General features: G+C 47.7%; 2 protein-coding genes across 3 annotated transcripts in view; both read right to left on the reverse strand.

The window, feature by feature from the left end:
* Positions 1-7,515: 7,515 nt before the first annotated feature.
* DKK1 (dickkopf Wnt signaling pathway inhibitor 1) lies at positions 7,516-9,239 on the reverse strand. Its single transcript, XM_075504151.1, has 4 exons — positions 8,960-9,239; positions 8,669-8,825; positions 8,446-8,556; positions 7,516-8,166 (listed from the first exon to the last, which is right to left on the reverse strand). Exons 1-4 carry the CDS (start codon positions 9,149-9,151, stop codon positions 7,916-7,918), a joined length of 711 nt encoding a protein of 236 aa, XP_075360266.1. The 5' UTR covers positions 9,152-9,239; the 3' UTR covers positions 7,516-7,915.
* A 2,373-nt stretch (positions 9,240-11,612) lies between these two features.
* The window catches only part of PRKG1 (protein kinase cGMP-dependent 1), a 529,338-nt gene continuing 519,382 nt past the window's right edge, over positions 11,613-21,568 (reverse strand). For both annotated transcript variants that reach the window (XM_075505445.1, XM_075505444.1), the window contains exon 18: positions 11,613-15,698. In XM_075505445.1, coding sequence (XP_075361560.1) covers positions 15,600-15,698 — 99 coding nt within the window. In that variant the 3' untranslated portion in view covers positions 11,613-15,599. The remainder of the gene's footprint in view (positions 15,699-21,568) is intronic.

The following is a 21,568-nucleotide window of genomic DNA, read 5'->3' on the forward strand; positions in this document are numbered from 1 at the left end:
CTAACGTGAGACGTCTGGGACAGCAAAGCCACCGTGATATGGAAGGATCAGCGCAGGCCAGTCCTTTGGGAGGATGGGCAGCTTGGGACCACCTAAAGCCAGCAACGACTTGCTCATATACAAGTTAAAGAGGGAAAAGCAGAACAGAGCCACCCACTCACCCCCCAAACACACCCACACCCCCCTCCCCCGGCTGACATTTGTGATGGAAATCAGCTCAATTAGCATTTCACTTCTCTACTTCCCAACCCACACCCTATGGACCACTGCCTGCTCTCACAAGCTGAGGAAGAGCTGTCATTTGCATGAACCTCCCCAAGCTCCTCCCAGAAACGAGATTACCTCAGCTTGGCAGTGGGTGCAAAACCCCCTGCTTTTCATTAGAGAAAGAGTCAAGGGAGGCTCTCCGCACTTCTGAAAAATGGACCATGGCAGGACCTTTTATATCCTCCATTCTCACTCTGCTACACATCAATGGAGAGATGGTCCTCGAATGTGCAAGCTAAAATAAATTAGATTATTAAATTAATTTATAGTTTTGATTTACTGTTCCTTGTGTGACTTCTTACCAAGTTGTGAAGTTGTCATTTTGAAGTGCTACCTGTACACCACGAGACTGGCTATAAAGCTACAAAACCCCTGTGGATCAACAGAAAAATAGAGAACTAATGTTAAGGTGCAAGATGAAAACTGTATAGAAATACTTTCATCTTTGGTGAATTGGCTGTCAGGATTAAAAAAAAAGAGCAAGTGAAGCGATTTTGGAACATGTTCTCCCACACTTTGGCCTTCTGTTCATTAGTGATTTATGATGGCATTGGCTTATTTTTAAGCCAACCTCATAAAACCCAGGAATGTCAAGTAGTGCACAGTAAAATTAAATATTTCTTTTTTTTTTTTTTAAAGTGCATCCACATTAAGGCAAAAGCAGTTAGACAACCTGACCCATTATAAGAAGTCCTTCACTGGGCACAACAAATACAGATGGAGGATGTGCTGCTCACGTCAGCCTCAAGTTTCAGGAGGTCATTTCAACAAGGACATCAGGACAGAGGATAAGATGGAGCTCAGAGTTGCTACTGGCTTGCCAGGGTTGCACTTCCAGTGATGAAGCTCTTGCATAATCAATTATTCTTCTCAAAATCAGCATCTTGAACCAGTTATGTGTTTTAAAGGAGGTTTAATTTAAAACTAAAAATAAATAAATAAAAATAGACCAACACTTTCCTGTGGGTCTGACACCCACATACTTGCAGCCCCAGATCATATTCTTCAAGAGGCAACAGCAGGGCCTTAAGAAGCCTACTGAAAAACCAAACCAAAACACAAAAGTAATAATTGAAAAAACCCACCCCACCCCCCACACACTTATAGTATCATCCTTCCCACTGCCAATAATCAGCATTTAAATATTTTCTCTACTGGTATTTGCATCCGAACCTCCATCTTCTACAAATTCACCTTGTCCCCATGTGCCTTAATTTATGAGTTTTCAATTTTGTGGCCACCAGTTACACAACTTGGCTGTGTGCTGGGTTTGTTTTAAACCCGCTGGCTGAACAGTCTACTCCTCCTTGCATCGTAATAAACAAAAATAACACTCGGTCACCTCCTCAGCATCGTTTACAGCTTTACAGACCTCTCATACCCTCCCTTAGTCACCTCTTTTCCAGCTGAGAAGAGCTGCCAAACCTTTTCTTGTATGGGAGCATGCTCTCACCTCCTTACCCTTTATTTTCCATAGTTCTGCTATACAACATGCTTCTGGAGTTACTTGGTATTACCATACTGTCCTGCAATATTTTCTTAGTCTGCTACTGGGATTTTTTTTTCCCCTATATTTACCTATCCTGACTCTGTATCACCTACAAACTCATTATTAAAAAAAAAAAAAGAAAAAAGTAAGTAGAGCTGTAAAGCGCAAGTCCCAGCACCTATCTGTCTAGGATATCATCACCTTCTTCCACCACAAGCAACAACTATTTGTTCCCATGGCTTGCTCCCCAGTTATTTCAAAGGAGGGGAAAACCTTTGTTTTCTCCAGCAGCAGCAGCTTCATCCCTTTGGTGAGGCTCCTCACCAAGGTCTTTGCAATCAGCTGGATCACCTTCCTCTACCTCCTTGTTGATTCCTTTAACCGCTTCTTGTAGACTGGCAAAGCACTACTTTCTCATACAAAACGCACAAGGACTCTTTGCTTACTCCACAATATCCATCCATTCATCTACAGCTGCTTCTCTTTACTCAGCCAGCCATTCAGATCTGGGATTTGGAGAGGTGGAGGACACCCCTGCCAGATGCTCAGAGGGGGGAGGCTTAACATCCCATTGTAGCCCTGCTGTGCCTCTCACTCTCCCCAGCCAACCCTTTCATCGGGCTCTGGCCATTTGCATGCTGATGGACTTATTACTCACTTAAATCACCTGCTAATGGGCCCCCTCCCTCACTGAGAGGTAGATTAGAAGCTCTGCCCAGAAGTGCCCTCCTTAAGTATCTCAGTTATCCTCACCCCCCTCTTAAGGTGTTAATTAGGGACACAAGTCAGGCACTGGGGGGGGCGGGGGGGAGAAGAAAAAAAAAAAGCTATTAGGAAAAAAAGTAGTAATAAACATCAGTTTGGATTAGCAGGGATGTAGTATATTTGTTTGAAGAAGCACAGGGCATGGAGGAAACCATACCTTTAATGCTCTGCAAGGTGTGATGAGGAGCTGGGCCACCTGGATGCTCTGCTTCGCACCCCAAGTGAGATCAAGGTTTGCTTCACCAAGCCCTCAGCTGAAAGACTTACGATACAGAGCAGCTTAAGCAGGTGGGTTAACTCCCCACAGGAAAAACCCAGCCCCAAATATAAGGGAAAACAAACAAAAAAAACCCCAAAAGTTTTCTGTATTGCATTACATCCATAAAGGTTTTCACCTGCTCTCTCTGTTTAGGGCTTTCATCTTTCTGAGCCAAAATGTGCAATTTTCTGCTGTGTATCAGGAGAGGTGAGTATTAAAAAAAAGGAACTTTTCTTGTCTTAATGCCTGTGGGTGGTTTTAAAGACTTTGTAACCCTTTCTTGCACTCTATGAGCATAGAGAGGGGTTTCGTTCCTTAGACAGGCATTTTTAATGGCATGGGAGTTTAGTTTTAAATGCGATGTGAAGATCGGGGGAAGCAAGAGGAGCATGAGCATCTATTTTAAAGCTTTGTTTTTAAAAAAAAAAAAGGATGTTTCTTGTGCTATGACTTGTGAGACTAGTTTCTGAAAGAACTTAAGAAGAAAATTACAAGAAAATAGTATTTGCCTCCCTGAAAATTCATTTCACCAGAAGTCACAATAAAAGCTGCACTGCTTCCCATCCTCCCCACTTCTTCCCTTCTAAGATTAATGCCTTTATGCCAATATTGTCACCGGGTGCAGCAGAGAGGGGCTTTCTGATGATGGCTCTGTGAAAGGATCTCCTTGAAATCTGTATCAACAGCACAGAAAAATCATCTCAGGAAAACCGTAGCATAGTTGGAAGAGTGATTCAATTTTGTCCTCAAATCATTGAAGCCATCTGTGTTTATACAGCCAGTGTCACCTCGGGGCTGGGGAAGGGCTATGGGGTTCTGGGATGTTGCTTTATTATTTTTAGCTGGGTGCTGCAGAGATGCAAGGTACGTAGCAAGCCAGTGGTTAAGAGTCCAGAAAGGGCTTCCCAAAAAATTAGACAAATTAAGAGCAAATTGGCCCATAAATGGATATTGAAGGGAATAGAACCCTTTAAACCTGTAATACTGCAATTATAGCTGTCAGGAGAGTACGTGAAGGAGTGGACTGCAGACACTGATCCAGCCCATGCAGACCCCTTAACTACTGTCTCCTACCACCGTGGGGGCTCAGACCCCACCAAGTTATGTGCTGCTTTTTTTATTCTGTCCTCCTTTAGACCCTTCAAAAGTAAAACTTCGGAGGGGGATATCACTAGCTCCTTTCCCATGCCTCTGCTAACCTGGGCAAAACTCAGTTTAAGGCAGGGCAAGCGCTATACCCTCATGCTCTGCATAAGGCTGTGCTGCCCATATAGCAGTGATGATGGGATCATGGGGTGATGGGACTGAAGCCATCCTTCTACTGGCTGTGCATGATATAGGATTTGAATTGAAGGGGAACAGTTATATTTGCAGAAGGCTGTAAAGCTGTGCTGCCAGGAACCAGTCATTAGGAGAGACTGCTTTACAACGCTTCCTTTTTTAATTGTTATAAATAACAATATTTAACTTTATAGACCTTTATTGTTAGCTCTTCCAGCCCTAAAACCAGGAAAAGCGAGTAAACAAGAAGTGCTAAACCTCCTCGTCCACCAAAACCTGCTTCTTCTAGTAGCTTTTATCTTTGCTTAGAATAAGGGGTTTTTTCTGTCTTTTTTGGGGAGGAATAATTTCATTAGAGAGGAGACAGGTGGAGGAAGCACATCCTGAGATGCCTTTTACTACAGGTGTTACTGGATTGTGTGTTGTGTGCTGAAATAACATGTTTCTCCATATCTTCTCTCTTTGGATTGAAGCATGAGATCCAGATGCGGCCACACCAGCCAGTTCAAACTTAAGGGCTTGCCACATCCCATTTTGTCCCCAAGTCTGATTACTATATGTTCAACTTCCCATACACGCCTTTTTTTTTTTTTTTTTTTTTTGAGGTTGCATGTGTTAATTCAGGCATTTCTGAAATATGGATCATCTGCTGGTGGGGAGATGAATACAGGAGTGACTGTGGTGATGCTGCCTATTTCTTCCTCGAGGCATCCTGATGCTCCCACCCATCTTACATTTATCTACATTTCTGAGTTGCTGTTGGCACTAAATGAATATTTTGACTTCTCAAGCTGCCAAAACCCTAACGCAGGTTCAGGTCCTGGGGGGCTGAACGATGCATGGGGACAGGGAAGATTGAAAATCTTTCCCTTAGAGGCATGTTTTTTTAAGTTTTAACAGACATGGGTCATATTGTCGTGTTTTGTTTTTTTTTTTAAGGGATGTTACTAAATCCAATTTCTTGGTGCTCTACTTGAAGAACAGACCCCTAAAGGTCAAATGGGGCAGAAATGGGAAGAGGTCCTGACTGGTCTCTGAGATGTGGTAAGAGGAAGGAGGGGGAGGGGGGAACACCACAAAACCATTGCTTTTATGAAATCTAGCCATGAAACTAACTATTCTGGAGATGTGCTGTATTAGCATTCATCTTGCTGGCAATGGCCACAGGCCACCGGACATAGATGCAGCCTGTGCTTTGGAGGTCCCTTATGCCTTGCGACAGACAGTCAGTGCTGACCTGAGCTGCTCCTCTTGCCTAAAAAGGACTGCTAAAAATGCTCTTCCCCCCTTCCTCCCCCCCCCCTCCCCCCCCGACTGAGAAAGAGAACAAAATCAAGGTATAAGCAGCATAAAGTAATTTTGGTTAATGCATGGACAAGTACGGAGATGACCAAACTGCCCAAAACTAAAGAGGATGGAGAACACAGTACTAATGACGACAAGAAATGGTATCACACGTTTTTCAGCCTGAAATAATCACTTTATTAAGGTATCTGAAGTGCCGAAGAATGCTGGGTGTCTCCGCAAGGCCATCCTGGTGCTAAGGTCTGCAAGGATGGAGCTGGGTGTGATGATGCTGAGCTCCATGTCCACCCAAGCATGCTTGCAAGTGGGCAAGGTTTGATGTAACGTGATTCTGAACCAAAAGATGCATAGTTGGTATTTAATGAACTGTGAGTATATTTTTTTCACTGCCTTCAAAGGTTCAAAGCTGTATCGGTCTACCTGGGAAGGAGAGAGTGCTGTAACTGTATGGACAAAAAAACCCTAAACCTAATGACACTATTTTATATGTACTAGGGATAAAATATGCCACTGTTTATGTCAGATTTGAACTCATCTAAATAGTTACTGATGCTTTTATTCATAGCCAGGTACCTTCACTGCTCCAGTGCCATTGACTATTACTAGGCATAATCATTATTATTATGATGTTATGAAATAGTAATTTTTTTAAAAGTATCTATTTTTAAAAAGTATTTTTAAAAGTGTATTTTTAAACAATTTTTGAAGCCTTGCACAATGATTAAAGCACTAAACTCAGGCTTTTGAGTTATGAGCTCTTTCAGGGGGCTGCTTCAAACCCCAGCTCATACTGCAACCCTAGTAAAAGCTGTTCCCAACTGCAGGCCTGGGACAGTGAGACTTAAACACGTGCCGTCCAGCAATGTCACCATGCAACATCGCTGCAACCTGTGGATTGCCACTTAGTTTATGGCACACACAGCTCCGGCCACAGTCACTGTGGCTATAGCAGCCTTCCTCAGTTGCTGCAAATAGTTTGATGGGGACAAATGCCCCAGTGTATTTAGGTGGTTTAAGGAGCATCAGTGTTTTACCCTCCGGTTTGGGCCAGCTTTGACTATTCTCAGCCTGCCCAGATGCCACCCAGCCCAGTGTTGAAAAGAGCTGGAGAAAAGCGATGACCTCCTTGTCCGTGCAAGAGGAAGGCTCCTTTTTAATAATTTCCCTCTACAGGGGGCTGTGTGCTCCCTTTGCATTTTTCTGTAGCTGCAGGCTTGGTTCAGCACCAGCTGGTACTTGCAGACTCCTGCGAGAGCTACAGTTTGGGTTTGTGTTCAGTAATCCCATGTACCAGTGCAGTCCCCAAGGTCCGTAAATAGGCAGCGTTAACGCTAGAGGCACCAAACACTCGTGATCAGGTTGCATTTTAAAACAAGATGTGGCACTGCTGGAGCATCCCTGCAAGTGGGACATGGCGCCCTCAGAGCTGCCCAGGAATGTGCTGCCTTGCAGTCAGATTTGGACTTGGGTACAAAGCGCTTTTGGGTTGTACAGGGAAGACTTGGGCATGGTTTTGCATCCCGAATGCCTTCCCCAGGTTGAGGGCAGCCTGCCAGCTAGGCACAGGACAGAGGTGCCAGCACTGAACTTGCTGCCCACCAGCCCCATGCTGCTTGAAATGGCCCCCACTCTCGCTCCATGCACATTTACAACGACTTGCAATAGGTGGACAGTTTTAGAAGCTAAAGGGGATGGGGAAAAAAAATGCGTGCTTGCAGCTTTCCCTCCCTCCAAGCCATCCTGAAACTCATAGTAACAGGCTGCAAAGTGAAGTGAAATATAAGTCTTTATTGTGCATGGAACAAAGATTGCACTGATGGAGTGGTTGAGATGACTGTGCTCCTCAGCACCAGTCCTGTGGTTGGCCACCTGTTGCAGTCCAGCACAGCCCCTCTGGCCATCTCTCATGCCCTCCTCACCCCATGGAAAGATCAGGCAAGAGGGTGTTTCACTGCCACCTGCCCTTCTCAGAGCCCTGGCCACAGTGCCCATCCTTGGCCCCCTATCCAGTGGCCAGAGGATATCAGTGCCTACTGTGGCACACTAATTCCTAAAAAGGAGCTGAATAAATAGTGATAACCAAATGGCCTTTCCTGTGGGGTGCCAGCAATGAGCCACCCCACTCCTCCCCTCTCTTTTTGGGCATTTCCCCCCCCGGGGCACATCTCCCCACCCATGGGGCAGGGAGGGACTATGGCGGCTGCGTGCAGGCAGGGATGAGCAGGCAGGGATGCACAGGTGTCTTGGGCTGATTTCAAAGAACGGTTTATTTGCTCGCAAACAGACCGTCACATCCCTTTGACCTAGATTTAAAAACCCAGTGTGCACAAAGTCACAGTCACGGCTTGAAGAGCACAAGGCAGCACCCTTGGAAAAAAAAAAAGAGTCATTAAAAGTCCCGGTGTTATGTACAGCTAAGTGCCAGCTCAAGTATTCACAACACAGTAACGTACTGCAATTAGTCGCTTAAAAGTAGTTCCCTTGAGAAACAACCTTCCGCTCCGGCAGGGCCGGAGTCCTTCCCGTCCTGTCCGTCTGTCTGGCGATGCTCAGTGCCGCTGGCAGGTGTGCAGGCGGGAGGTGTCGGTGGGGCCGTGCTCTCGCTGGAGGCGGCAAGCCAGCCCCTCGGCACACTGGCACCGCTGGAAGATCTCCAGGCCGTGGGTGCCTTTCCGCCGGTGCCGGGTACACACCTGCCCTTCTCGCAGCACCGGCTTGCAGATTTTGGACCAGAAGTGACGGGCGCAGCACAGTCCAGCTGCGCAGTCCGATGAACGCAGGCAGAAGTCCCCTTCCTCACCTGCGTGTGGACAGCATGGCATGTGCTCAGTCTGGGACGCTCCCACGGGGGAGGGTGGGGCAGGTGGGTATTTCCCCACAGGGGACAGTGAGGCAGGGTGGGCAGCCTGGGCTGCTCCAAGGGGGACAACAGGGCAGGGTGGGCATCCTGGGCCAACCCCACAAGGGACAGCGGGGCAGGGTGGGCATCCCAGACCGACCCCATGAGGGACAACACAGGGGCAGGGTGGGCAGCCCCTGATGGGGGACAGTGGGGTCACGATGCTGGGGACCCCCTTACCTTTGGCAGTGGGGAGCCAGGCTGGAGCAGGCGTCCGTCGGGGCAGCACCTCGGTGCCGATCTCGTCCAGCTCGGCGGCTCCGTGGGGAGGCTCCGGGGGGGCGCAGAGCCCTGCGGGAGGGAGGCAGCGGGACGGCTGTCAGGCACGGGCGGGACCCTGACATCCCGTCCCGCGGACACCCCCAGGGTGTCCCCCTCCTCCCCAAGCCCTGCTGCCCCTCACCGTTGCTGCAGGTCGTGCCGGGGCAGCACATGGCGTCGCGCAGGCAGCGCTTGCGGCGTCTCCGGCAGGCGAGGCAGAGCGGGGCGCCCCCGCCGCGGGCCGCCCCCCCGCAAAACTCCTCGGGGCCGCAGTCCTCGTCCTCGGCGCAGGGGAAAGGCTGGGGGGGGGGGGGGGGGGGGGCAGAGAGGAGGCGGAGGGGTCAGCGGGGCCGCCACCTCCCATCCCCGGTGCGTGTCCCTCCATCCCCGGTGTCCCGTGTCGCCCCCCTCCCCGGCGCATCCCCGCTCCTACCTGCCGGGTGGCGGCCGGCGGCGGCTTGTTGCTGCCGTCGAAGGGGGCGGCGGGGGCGGCGCTGGCCTCGGCCGCCCCTCCCGGGGGGGGTCCCTTGATGGCGTTGGAGCTGAGGGCGCCGCCGGGCGCCGCCGCCCGCCCCGCCGGGGCCGCACAGCTCAGCGCCGCCAGCAGCGCTACCAGCCCCCGCATCCTCGTCCCGTCCCGTCCCGTCCCGTCCCGTCCCGTCCCGTCCGGGTAGTATCTCGTCGGCGAAGCAGCTCCCGCGGCCCCCGATCAACAGCTACCTGCGCTGCCCGCCGCCGCCTTTATACCCCCGGGGGGCTGCCTCCTGCGCCCGCCCCCTCGGGGAGGAGGGCACGGCGGATGGGATTTCAAAAGGCCCCCGGGGGGTTGTGCCTATGAGCCCCCAAAACCACCCCCCCACCCCGCCCCGAGGGCTCCGTCATTGGCCGCCAGCCCGGGAGGGGATTTCGCAAAGGCGAGGACAGACACCGCCCCCCCCCCCCCCCCGGCATCCTCCCCCTGCCCGGTCCCCGGCCAGATGCTCTGCACGCCCCGACGCCGTAGCTGTCTCCAGCCGGGCGCGCCGCCTCGCCCGCCGCGGGGGGGACGGGGAAAGGTGGGGGGGGTCGCCCCATGCAACCCCCCCACAGTGGCTGGGAGGCGCGGTGGGGTGCAGAAAGGCCCCCCCTCGGTGGCAGAGTCGGTCCTTTGGTCTCCTGTAAGTCTGCGCCCTGCCCTCCCCCGCGCCCTTCCTGGCGCCAGCGCAGCTTTGCAGGAAAGGAGGGGGCCGCTCCGCACGCCCCCGGCCCGGGGTGTGTGTGCGGCCGGGACACGGCGGGGGCTAAGCCCCGGCCCGCAACCCCCGTCGGTGTCCGTCGGCCCCCCCCGCCGCTCCTGCCCGCGCACTCTCCTGCCCGCGTACTAGCCTGACCCCAGCCCGAGCAGCACCTCCGTCGGGATTGGGGGGGGCAACATTGGTGGGGGAGCTCCCGGGCCCTTTGATGCGGGGAGATCAAAAAGGTCGCCCCCCCCACGCCCAGGTCCCTGCACCGGGGCGCCGCGGGCCCCCCGACCACCCGACCCCACCGGGGCAGCGTGGCGCGGCCGGCACCACGGCGCCCCCTGGCGGTCGCGGCGAGGCAGCGCCGCCCCCGCCCCCCCGAGGGGTTGTTTTGCAGCAGCAAACACCAATTAATTAAATTGATTTTTTTCATGGTGACGTCCTAATGCTCTTATTCATTTTTTTTTTAGCCGGGTTTGAAAGAAAATAAAGGCAAAAAGCTTAAACACCGCAGCGATGCCCAAGCCCATCATAAATATTTATTCCCATAAGGGTGGGTGATTTCAGACACTGCAGTCCTGCCATTAAAGCCCCAGCAGCGCTCACCCACCTCCAGCGCGACGGTCATCGCTGTCACTCTGCGGGGAGCTGCTGTCAGGTATTTCAGGCCTAAGAGGCTCAAGCTGGGCTAATAATTGGCTGGGAAAGTTTCGGCGAGCACCTAACACAGGTGCTGGCGGAAGCGGTGCGGCTGAGTCAGCGGCCAGCAGACATCCCTGCCACAGTCAGGCGAACTGGGGCCTTGCTATTTTTAGCCTGCAAGAATGAGGGCCACACCTTGCCCTGAAATCCCTGTATTTCCCTTGCAGTTTCAGGTGAGGGCCACGTCACCCTGGGCTTTTTATTGTATTATGAACTCGTATCTGTGATTGCTACATCCTGCAAAATAATTTTGTAATGTTTCCCAGCTCCTGCTTAGGCAGTTACCAAATTTATTTCACTCCTGGGAGGATGTTTTCTTGCTCCTTTTCCCAGTTTTTACTTGTCTCTCTGTCCACATAGCACTGAAGTACACCCCTAACCTTGACCTTGCTGAGATTTAAAGAAGACACTTGTGTCACAGGGGGGCTGAGTAGTTTCCCAGGGATGGATTTAAATCCATTGGGATGGACAGAGTCTCAGCATCTTGAACGCTGCATCATCCTGCATACAGAGGTGATGTCTTCATGACATCCCGTGGCTGTGCTGCCATTAATGGCTGCGCCTCCATCACCACCTCTTGGCATTTCCTGTAAGGGACAGCGATGACAAGAACACCATTGTTTTTTGACATGGGTGTTGTTCGCAGTCACATCCCATCTAGGATGATGCAACTCAGCGTTGGAAATATGGTCCCTTCCCAGCTGCATGCCCTGGACTCGCTTATATTGGCAGCAATCAAAATATAAAGTGAATTCTTCATCCCTGAAGAGTAAACATGCTGTAAATGTGCTTCGTGCTTAACATGCTCACAGGATAATTTGGGTTGGAAACAAACTGGGGGGGGGTGTCACCCAGTGCCAACTCTGCTCGAAGCAGGAGCCCCATCAGCCTTGGACCCCTTTGGCTGGGCTGCTTGGGGTGATGCCGCTGCTCAAATAAGCGCTAAAGTACAGTAACTGTGGCCATCCTGCAGAAAATCTGGATGAAGATACAAGCTGGGACCCCAGTACTAATCTATAAGTACCATACATTTTGTTTGGTTATCACTTACTGCATATTGTCATAAATGAGAATAAATAAAAAACCTGATTTAATCGCTAAGCAGAAGCACTATCCTAAACTTAGCTTCTGCCATGGAAGAAAGATGTTGACACACTGTTCAAAAGTAATTATTTTTATTTCAACTCTATAAAGTATACAACAGGCACTCGGCAATTACAGCTGCAGGGAAAATACAGAGCAAAACAAAAGCGGTTAAAGTTTATGAAAAAAAGTTCTTAAATCTACATCAAAAGAGTGCAACCGGCTGATGACCGGTGGATGACTGACATTTGTCAGACAAACAAAACCTCTTTTATGTAAGAAGAAAACTGGAGAAAATAAGAATATAAAACAAAGGGCCAGTGTAAAAACAGCGTAAGTTGGGACTCGGGACGATAGGCAACTCCAAACGAGAATTTCTCCTTTTGCCGGTAAAGCCCTAAAACCGCCCAAGTCTCAGCATCACGCCTGGTTTACGCGGCTGGGGAGCTGCAGAGGACGAGGAGCTTCCAGCTTTCCAGCTCAGCTCTGCAGGAGTGCCGAGGGCTTGCCTCCGCAGTGGGTTGCATATAGAAGGAGTTGGGGGGAAAAGCATGGATCCCGTTTTGTTGAGTGGTGCAAATGAGCTACGCTGTTGCGTTGGGGTTTCAGGTCAAAAAACATAGGTCAGGTTGCACACCGAGTCACTCATCATTTTTTCCGGGCGGGAGATTTCTAATGGGGTTCGTATAAGACGGGAGGTTGGCGCTGGATGGAACGATGGGTTGAATCTGCACAGCTTAGCAAAACAGGAATACCTGTCTACGGACTGATAGGATGTCATATATTAATTTGACCTGCACATAACATTTATACATTTCACAGAAATGACTCTGTATCTCATTAACAGATACACAGCTCTGGTACATTGAACAGAAATAAGAGAACGACGTCATCATTTCTGTAATTCATCAATATTATATAACAAAGGCTTAGAAATTGGTAGCAGAAAGAACTGTAAAACGCAGCAAGCTAAGAAAGGACGACATTTTGAGGTGTGTTTGTCTTTGTCATGCAGCATAACACCAAATTTGTAATTTTTTTTTTCAATAGGATGCCATGGATTTAAGGCACTTGCAACAATGCCAGATAGCTAGTCATGTTCTAAAACTATGGGACAGATGAGTTAACAGTACAGTTGACATAAAGTTTAATAATACTGACAATTATGACATTAATTCAAGTCTACCTTGATCTAAAAACATTACATTACAAATAAGAAAAAGAAGTAATAATGCCATGAAACTCTAAAAGAAAAAGTTGTATGTGTACCACAAAATATCAACACGAAAATACCTATTTACATAAATATTCGCTTGTGGTCCTGTTGTTAAATAAAGAGTTTGCTATGGATACTGCAGCACTGTGAGAAGCTACAATCGTCTGTGTCTTAACGACACCAATCTTAATACACTCATTTTTAAATGCGGGAGTTGATTTCCCCTTATGTAAATATGCCATCGTCCCATATATTAAAAAAGGAGACAAAGAAGAAAGAACAGTAAGTGGAAACACAGAGGCAATCTGTTATTGTGAATATATTTATATATATATAATGCAACTCAAATATATTACTTATAAATGAAGGCGTTTATCATACACATATGATAAGTGTGTTGTTTAAAGTATGCTTAGGAAAGGTGATGAAACTTGAGTGAGGTGTTTGATATCAAAATAAACTTATATTCGGTACAGTGCATGCCACATGCTGCAGGTATTAATTACCGTGTGTGGCATAAGGAAAAAGGGATAGGAAGGAAGAAAAATAACTCAATCAGTCGGTTTTAAAACCTTCTTCCCGTAACATTTTCGGGTTGCCCCCCAAAATCATTGTGATGCTCTTTCCTCCCGGCAACCCCTTGACTGACCTGCATCTCAGTTACTGAATGTCATCATTTTGGGACAAACTCCTCTCACGTTCTTCTACAGAAAGTTACCAAATGCAACAAGTTTTCTCCTCCAACGTTGCCGCATCCATCGAGTGAAAAACCAGGGGGATGTGAGTAAAGAATTCGGCTTTTAGGCAGCAGCCTGTCTGCTAAGATGCCTAGCGATTATTTTAGCCCTAGTATTCAGCATTGGCTTTCAGTGTCTTCCATCACTCAGAGAAAGGCTGAAAAGCAAGCGTGTATTTGCCCTATATGAGTAATTCCCAGGAGACATAGTTACTGCCTTTTCCCTATGGTTTTCAAGGCAAACAAGTTTTAATGATCAATGAATAGTGGAAATAACCTGAAGTTATTGTGCCGACAGTGTCGCCTCACTCTTCAGAAAACTAGGGAGCAAATTCAGCAACACAGACTGGTTTTGAAGGTGTTGTGATGACCGAGCTCTTTAGTTTGCTGGTGAACAGCAGGCATTGTCAATGCTGTCAAAGAAGGGGAGCAAATATCTTTTTAATATGCTCTATTAAGTCGCTTTTGTTAGGAATATGGGAAAGAGTTAGGATCTAGCATCAGGGAAATAATTTTTTACTGTTAAAAACATAACATTTTCCATGTACTATGTAGGCAAAACTCATATAAATGACTTTTGAGCAAAAGTTCACCTTTTGACTTTCAGCGTATACAACAGCTCTTGGCACCTCTGAGATGAAATGAGGCAGCATCTGCTAATTTTTTGGGGCAAGGCCTGCTACAGAGACTGAAAGCTGATAAACTTTTAGTCCCACGCATATACCACAAGCAGGCATCCAGGACAGGATCCCTCTGTTACATCCTACAAATCAGAAGAGACTGCACTAAAGCAAAGGAAAAGCAGTGGAAGTGAGCATACACACGATAGTATTGTTTTCCCCAGCTCTTTTTTTCATACAAGCTGACTCGGCTCTAGCCATCTAGACATGGAGACCTCGCATAAACACATCTAATATCCGTTTTCCATTTAATTCCACTGACTTTCCTGTGGAGCTCCTTAGTCTGGTGAGGCATTAGGATTACATTTTTACAGTCAATATTACAAACAGAGCCAGCAAACTGGCCCTGTACCACCTTTTATTTTAATTAGCTTTGTACTAAACACAGAAGAGATGCAGACATGGAGATGTAAAATCATCTAAGAGCGTGATGGAGAATGATGCCTCTTGCTACATATTTCTGAAATGGTGGTTGACTCAATTTATATTGTACATAGATGAAGTACATAGCACCTATAAAGTACATTACGGGTCTTATGTTTTCCCTTTGGGTTCTAAAAAGGTAAAAATTAAGCTTAGTTTTATGCCTAGTAGCTAATCAATAAGACCAGTGGGCTGCTGTCACTTTATTACAGGACCATTATTTAAGCACTATTTTATATGTAAAATGGATTAATTTTATGATTTTTTCCATGCAGTTATGTATTTGTACCAAGGGAAAGGAAAAAAACCCCTCCAAACGTCGTGTTACAGTATGTTCTCAGCTGTATGAGAGAAGCAACCCATATCTGCCTTAACAGGATCTAGAGCAGTTGTGCTTTTGTTTTACCAGGCTAAAAAAAAATTTCTCCAAAAGAAAGAGGAAAGATAACATTCAGTCTTGTCAAGAATACTGCTCGGAAAGAAAAAGGACAAATTTTACCACTGCTTTGATGTGAACTCTTTGACCAGTACCGTTGTGGTCCTCCTTTGCTCCTACACTGGCCTACAGTAGAAGAAGAGTTTGGAGGGTGGGAGTAGCCCAAATCCTGCACTGTATTTAGCTACAGCACTTAATAAATTACTATTGATCCTACCGATAAAGCCAGTACCTTGCAGCTAGGATTAAGTGCATCTTACACTACGTATCTCTCGACTTTTATAATTAAGAGCGTATCAAGATTGTTGCAGTGATAGAAAACATATTTCTTTACTGGTGAAAGGCTTTGTGTCAGGACCACCATGTCAACTGCTATTTTAAGTTCAAACATAAAACATGAAGAGCACTATTGTCATCTAAGCAGTAAGTCCTAATGCCACTGTAGTTACTGTAGCAGCATCAATCAAGGCATCATGGTGACCCCGAGCACTAATCCTCCCCAATTCTTTCAGTTTTGCTGGCAGCCATGTCCCAGGAAGCTGTCTTCAGCAAGGCAGAAGCAGGTAAGAGAAATACATTAAAAATCTATGTCCCATCCTGAGTTGTCGTCAGGGGGTGGTTCATCACTGTCCTCCGGGAAGCTGTCAAAATTGCTTGTGTCTGTTGGAGATGCAACCTGCGGAAAGAAGAGAGTGACAAGAAGGGGACAGTCATCAAAGTGGACCTCTGCGGACATTTCCTCTCCGTCTCACAACTGTGATCATTCAAAAGCATTCATTGCTAACTGCAGCAAGCAAGAAAAGTTCTGCATTCATCAAATTTTTGCTGAATCCCAGGAGGACTTCCGACAGTCCCCCTGCTCTAATGATTCAGGCCCTCCAGGGACTCTAGTTCAAGAGCAACTGTCCTACCTATGGTTACAAGGTTGGCAAAAAAGACTTGGAAAAGCCCTGGGCCTCCCCAAAGCCCAAGATTTCCCATTTACGGCTCCAGGAATTTGAGGCTGTGAGCTGGACCCTGCCATCTTTGAGTTTCCTGACAAGTATTGCTCAGCCTATGGAGCCTACCAGAGAAACCCATCTTCCTAGGATGAAGGCCAAGTATATTTCTTTTTTGGAAATAATGTCATTTAAAATCTACCGTAGCTAGATAATTTCTAATTTTTTTGCTTTACAATGATGACTGAAACTTTCTTACAATGAGACCCTGATACATTCAATGCAATTAAAAAAAATGAAACAATACAAAAACAGACCAGCAGCTCTCCAGACCAAAATAATCACTGTCTTACTAAAGAAAATTGGTACTTTGAGCCGTACCCCAAGTAGCCAGTGCAGGCTGGAGGGGACTGCACTTGCCATAGTAGTGCTACGGAGGAAATACTTGCTGTATTTTTTAGCCGTTTCACTTGTCAGCTGGTGAAGAAGCCACAGTCAGAGCCCAGCCTGAGTCCAGGAGATGTATTTGATGCTGGATGCTGCTATAAGCCTTGAGAAAAGACTATTTGATCAACAAGAGCTCCAACTTCAGCTCTAAATTTAATTTGCTGCCCAGCTGCATCATTATTTCCCTGCTGCTGAAAACATCTTGGGGAAAATTAAGAACCTTGAATACCCAACTCTGAAAAAAACCAACCTGTAAAAGCTTAGTGGAGTACTACGGAGTGATGAGATGTTTCACTGTGTACTGAATACTGTTTACTTTGTTGGTGCTGGCACTGTTGAGTTGGAGAGCCTTCACCCTTTGGGTCCTCACCCTTGGGGTGCTCCACACTCACCCTCCTCCATGGTGCCATGGGCTGGACTACATCCCTCTGTTTCTTCTAGCCCACCTCATGTGAGCTCTCCCTCTGGGAGCAGAAGTGTTGGGGATGTATGTACAAGATACCAGCTACCAAAGTACAAGAAATGCAGTAGGTGTGGCCATTCACAGAGGACGCGCACAAGCTGTAGCTTCTTGCAAAAGCCTCTCAGCAGTGATGGACAGTGCACAAGTGGACTGCATGGGGTGAAAGCATCTGTAGAGCTCCCCAGGGCTCTCTGCAGATGTTCACTCTGGGAGCACCCAGCACGGCAGGCACGGTTTTTTGAGCTCTGGTTAGACGAGGCTTTAAGGGAAATAAGTCCTGCTTTGGGAAATGGATTGCCTTTTGTGTTCATCTGACAAAATAAAAAGGCTGAGTATATCCAACACTTCAAATGCAGAGGGTTTTCTTTTTCTTGGAAGAAATATGATTTGGGGAAGAAAGGTTGGATGAGTTGTCACTCTGCTGATTGACTTTATGTATGCTAACACTGCTGTGTGTGATTCCCCACAGCTCTGAGGTCCAAGTCACCTATGTGGCCTGCAGTCCTTCATTGTCAGAGACATGGGAGCAACCATCCCTCTCAGTGCTCTCTCCAGCCAAGAAGGGACACTCTAGATTTATGTCCTGTCCATCCAAGAAGATAGAGTGCAAATGTCAGTATCAGCTGTCTGGCTGCTTACCAACATCAGGGCTTGAGATGAATTATGGTGCAGAGATCTGCACATCTTTCTCAAAGGCAAGAGCTGTGATGCAAGACAGCATGTCTTTGGAAAAGTCAAGAAGTAGGAGAAGCTTTTCAGGACAGCTACCGTCACAGATTTAAGCGGTGGTATCGAGACTCAGCTGCTCCCTGAAGCAATGTCCTAGGAGCAGGCTGTAAACTGAGATCTCCTAAAATCCTGTGGAATTAGAGCTAAGGAGCAGCTTTCGATTGCCTCCCCAGTAGTACCACATAACTGCTGATGAGAGTTTAAGAGCTGGGGAAGGCTTTTTTCTTAAGAAAATAGCTAGTATCTATGTTTAGCCCTGCTGGCTCCTTTCCAGCTAACACGGAGAGGTGCACTGATTGAAGGAAAACCTGATTTCTTCTCCCAGAGCTTTGTATTTTAGGTCACTTTTCAGATATGGCCCTTACTGGCAGTTGGGACTTTTGCCAAAGCAACTGAGCTGGTTGTGGAAAACAAGGCTGAGCGGGACAGCTCAAAGGAGACAGCTTTGGGGTGGATGAGGTTCACTAGTTAATGAAGGCAGGTTTTGGAGAGGATCTCAAGAGTATGTTTAGAGAAGATATTAGTCCTAAGAGCTCTAGGAAAGAATGAGCTGTGTTGAATTGGGATTAGAGCAATGTATGGCTGTCAGCATTGACTTGTCCTTGAAGAAGGATTCCTCTGAAGAAGGAAGATTCCTCTGATGCTCCCGTCTACTTTGGACAGACTTGATCATAGAATCATAGAATGCTTTGGATTGGAAGGGACCTTTTCAGGTCGTCTAGTCCAACCCCCCTGCAAGAGCAGGGACATCTTTAACTAGATCAGGTTGCTCAGAGCCCCATCCAACCTGACCTTGAATGTTTCTGGGATTGGGGCCTCCACTACCTCTCTGGGCAACCTGTTCCAGGGCCTCACCACCCTCATTGTAAAAAATTTCTTTCTTAAATCCAGTCTAAATCTGCCCTCCCTTAGTTTAAAACCATTGCTCCTTGTCCTGTCACAACAGGCCTTGCTAAAAAGTCTCTCCCCATCTTTCCTATAGGCCCCCTTTAAGTACTGAAAGGCTGCTATAAGGTCTCCCCGCAGCCTTCTCTTCTCCAGGCTGAACAACCTCAACTCTCTCTGAACAACAACAACTCTCTACAACTACAAGCCTGTCCTTGTAGAAGAGGTGCTCCAGCCCTCAGGTCATTTTCATGTCCCTCCTCTGGACCCGCTCCGACAGCTCCATGTCCTTCTTGTGCTGAGAGCTCCAGAGCTCGATGCAGTACTCCAGGTGAGGCCTCACCAGAGCAAAGTAGAGAGGCAGAATCACCTCCCTCGACCTGCTGGCCATGCTTCTGTTGATGCAGCCCAGGATTCGGTTGGCCTTCTGGGCTGCGAGCGCACATTGTTGGCTCATGTCCAGCTTTTCGTCCATCAGTACCCCCAAGGCCTTTTCCGCAGGGCTGCTCTTGATTACATCATCCCCCAGCCTGTATTGAAACTGAGGATTGCCCTGACCCAGGTGTAGGACCCTGCACTTGGCCTTGTTGAACCTCATGAGGTTCACACAGGCCCACTTCTCCAGCTTGTCCAGGTCCCTCTGGATGACATCCCGCCCTTCTGGCGTGTCAACTGCACCGCTTAGCTTGGTGTCATCCACAAACTTGCTGAGGGTGCACTTGATCTCGCTGTCAATGTCATTGATGAAAATATTGAACAGCACTGGTCCCAGTACAGACCCCTGAGGGACACCACTCGTCACTGATCTCCACCTGGACATTGAGCCATTGACCGCTACCCTCTAGATGCGACCATCCAGCCAATTCCTTATCCACTGAGCAGTCCACCCATCACATCCATATCTCTCCAATTTAGAGAGAAGGATGTTGTGGGAGACCGTGTCAAAGGCTTTACAGAAGTCCAGATAGAGGACATGCATTGCTTTTCCCTTGTCCACTGATGTGGTAACTCCCTCGTAGAAAGCCACTAGGTTGGTCAGTCAGGACTTGCCCTTGGTAAAGCCATGTTGGCTGTCTTGAATCACCTCCCTGTCCTCCATGTGCTTTAGCATAGCTTCTAGGAGGATCTGTTCCATGATCTTCCCAGGCACAGAGGTGAGGCTGACAGGTTGGTAGTTCCCAGGGTCATCCTTTCTACCCTTTTTAAAGATGGGCACAATGTTTCCCTTCTTCCAGTCACCAGGGACTTCACCTGACTGCCATGACTTTTCAAATATCATGGAGAGTGGCTTGGCAGCTACATCAGCCAATTCCCTCAGGACTCTGGGATGCATCTCATCAGGTCCCATAGACTTATATATGTTCAGGTTCCTCAGGTGGTCACAAACCTGATCTTCCCTTACAGTGGGAGGGGCTTTACCCCCCTGGTCCCCAAGATGTTGTCCATTGACTGTGGAGGGGTGAGGAGAGCGGTTGCCAGAGAAGACTGAAGCAAAAAAGTTATTGAGTACCTGGGGAGTTGGTGGTGTGCCGGCCAAAAGGGTGACAGCAGATCACTCTCTTGGGAGCAATCACAGACACGTTCCCTGGCAGGACGTCACCAGACCCATGAAAATACAGCCTCGATGATGCCAAGAAATAACTCCAATGCAGTGAACTGGGTGCTCACACAACCCTTTTCTCCTACAGTGTTGGACCTAACTCAAAAAACAAAGAAAACTTGATTTCCTGCATAACAGGCTGGAGAGTGGCCTTCCTCTAGGCGATGCCAAACGAGCAGAGACCATTTCTGGTGGTGGAGCAACGTCCCAGCTTGGGGATGCCAGGGAGAAATTCATGCCCATAGAGAGCAGATACCGCTGAAGTCACTGCTGCTGGTTGTGCTGTCTGAGGGTTAGACATGCAGGGTCCATATGTATATTGGGTAAAAGCAGTATTGGAAATGTTCTTACTAAACTAAAAATCCACTAAAAATAATTAGAGAAACATATTGGGGCATTTTCAGGCTACACTGACATCCTGCACAGGTAAACCAGGAATTGAAACTCAATGTAAAGGAGCAAACTTGACTTTATTGACTGACTTGAAATGTGGTGAGCACTACTGCTGACAAATTAGTAGTCATTAAAAAGAAGCTTAACAGAAAAAACACAGTTTTGATTTATAAAACATTTATATGTTCTTTGGGCATCCTGCTTTAGGCAGATATTTGCAAAGTCCTGCTTTCTCCCACTGACTGCCAGTAACTTCTGCAGCCCATAGGGCAAAAGCAGGGGGGATGCAAAACTCTCTTGCTCTTTCATAGCTGCTAAGAAAACTTTGGGATGGTAGATTTAGTCCTGGAGCTGTGCCTGCTGCTGCTACAGAAGGTGCAGGACTATGGGCGGATGGAGCAATGGGGTGCAATTAAACGTGATTGCTAATGTCATTCTGTTCGTGATCCCGTGGGAGAGGCAAGGACAGAAAGGGATTAAGTTGAAACAAGGAGGGGAGGCTGCAGAACAGAAGGGGCCAAGGTAATTTCTATCAGCTAATCCTGTTTGGTTTCCCTTTGCGGCGGGCTTTGTGGGTAAAGAGCTCACAAAGACATCAAAGCAAGAGCTTTGCTCCAAAGGAAAATGAGTTGAGCTGTCCCTCCGCGTCTGCTCCCAGTTAAACATAAACTAGGTGGTAACAGGGCTTTTCATGTAGGACACGGATGCGGGAAAAAAAGGGTGAAAAGCACAAAAGAAAAGATAGAAGGAAAAGTTAATGCAAAAGAAAAGGGAGATGGCATACAAATCCCACTTGCCTTGCCAAAAGAAATAAGAATAAAGGAAAAAGAAAGAGGACACATCTGAGAGAAGGTGTGAAAGTGGCAGCTCTCCAGTGAAATGTGAAAAGTAGATGAAGAAACAAGTGGAGCAGGTGAGGAAGAGAAACATGTAATAGTGAGTGATCCTGCCCCAATCTCCTGCTGCAAAGGGCATTTCATTGCAGTCATGCCCTCCCTAAATTGCCTTCTCCTAGAAGAGACTGCCCGGAGACCAAGTATAGCTGGAAATGTCTCTAACGCAACTTCTTCAAGCATCTTCAGAAGAAATAA

Source organism: Mycteria americana, chromosome 6 (assembly GCF_035582795.1).
Source record: "Mycteria americana isolate JAX WOST 10 ecotype Jacksonville Zoo and Gardens chromosome 6, USCA_MyAme_1.0, whole genome shotgun sequence".
NCBI lineage: Eukaryota > Metazoa > Chordata > Aves > Ciconiiformes > Ciconiidae > Mycteria > Mycteria americana.

Bases quoted from the DNA above. Each gene is read 5' to 3' on its own strand.
- DKK1 (XM_075504151.1), bottom strand. From the start codon at position 9,151: ATGCGGGGGCTGGTAGCGCTGCTGGCGGCGCTGAGCTGTGCGGCCCCG. The intron at 8,826-8,959 runs GTAGGAGCGGGG...CCCCCCCCCCAG, and splicing joins CGCCGGCCGCCACCCGGCAG to CCTTTCCCCTGCGCCGAGGA. The intron at 8,167-8,445 runs GTAAGGGGGTCC...GTCCACACGCAG, and splicing joins CTGGCTCCCCACTGCCAAAG to GTGAGGAAGGGGACTTCTGC.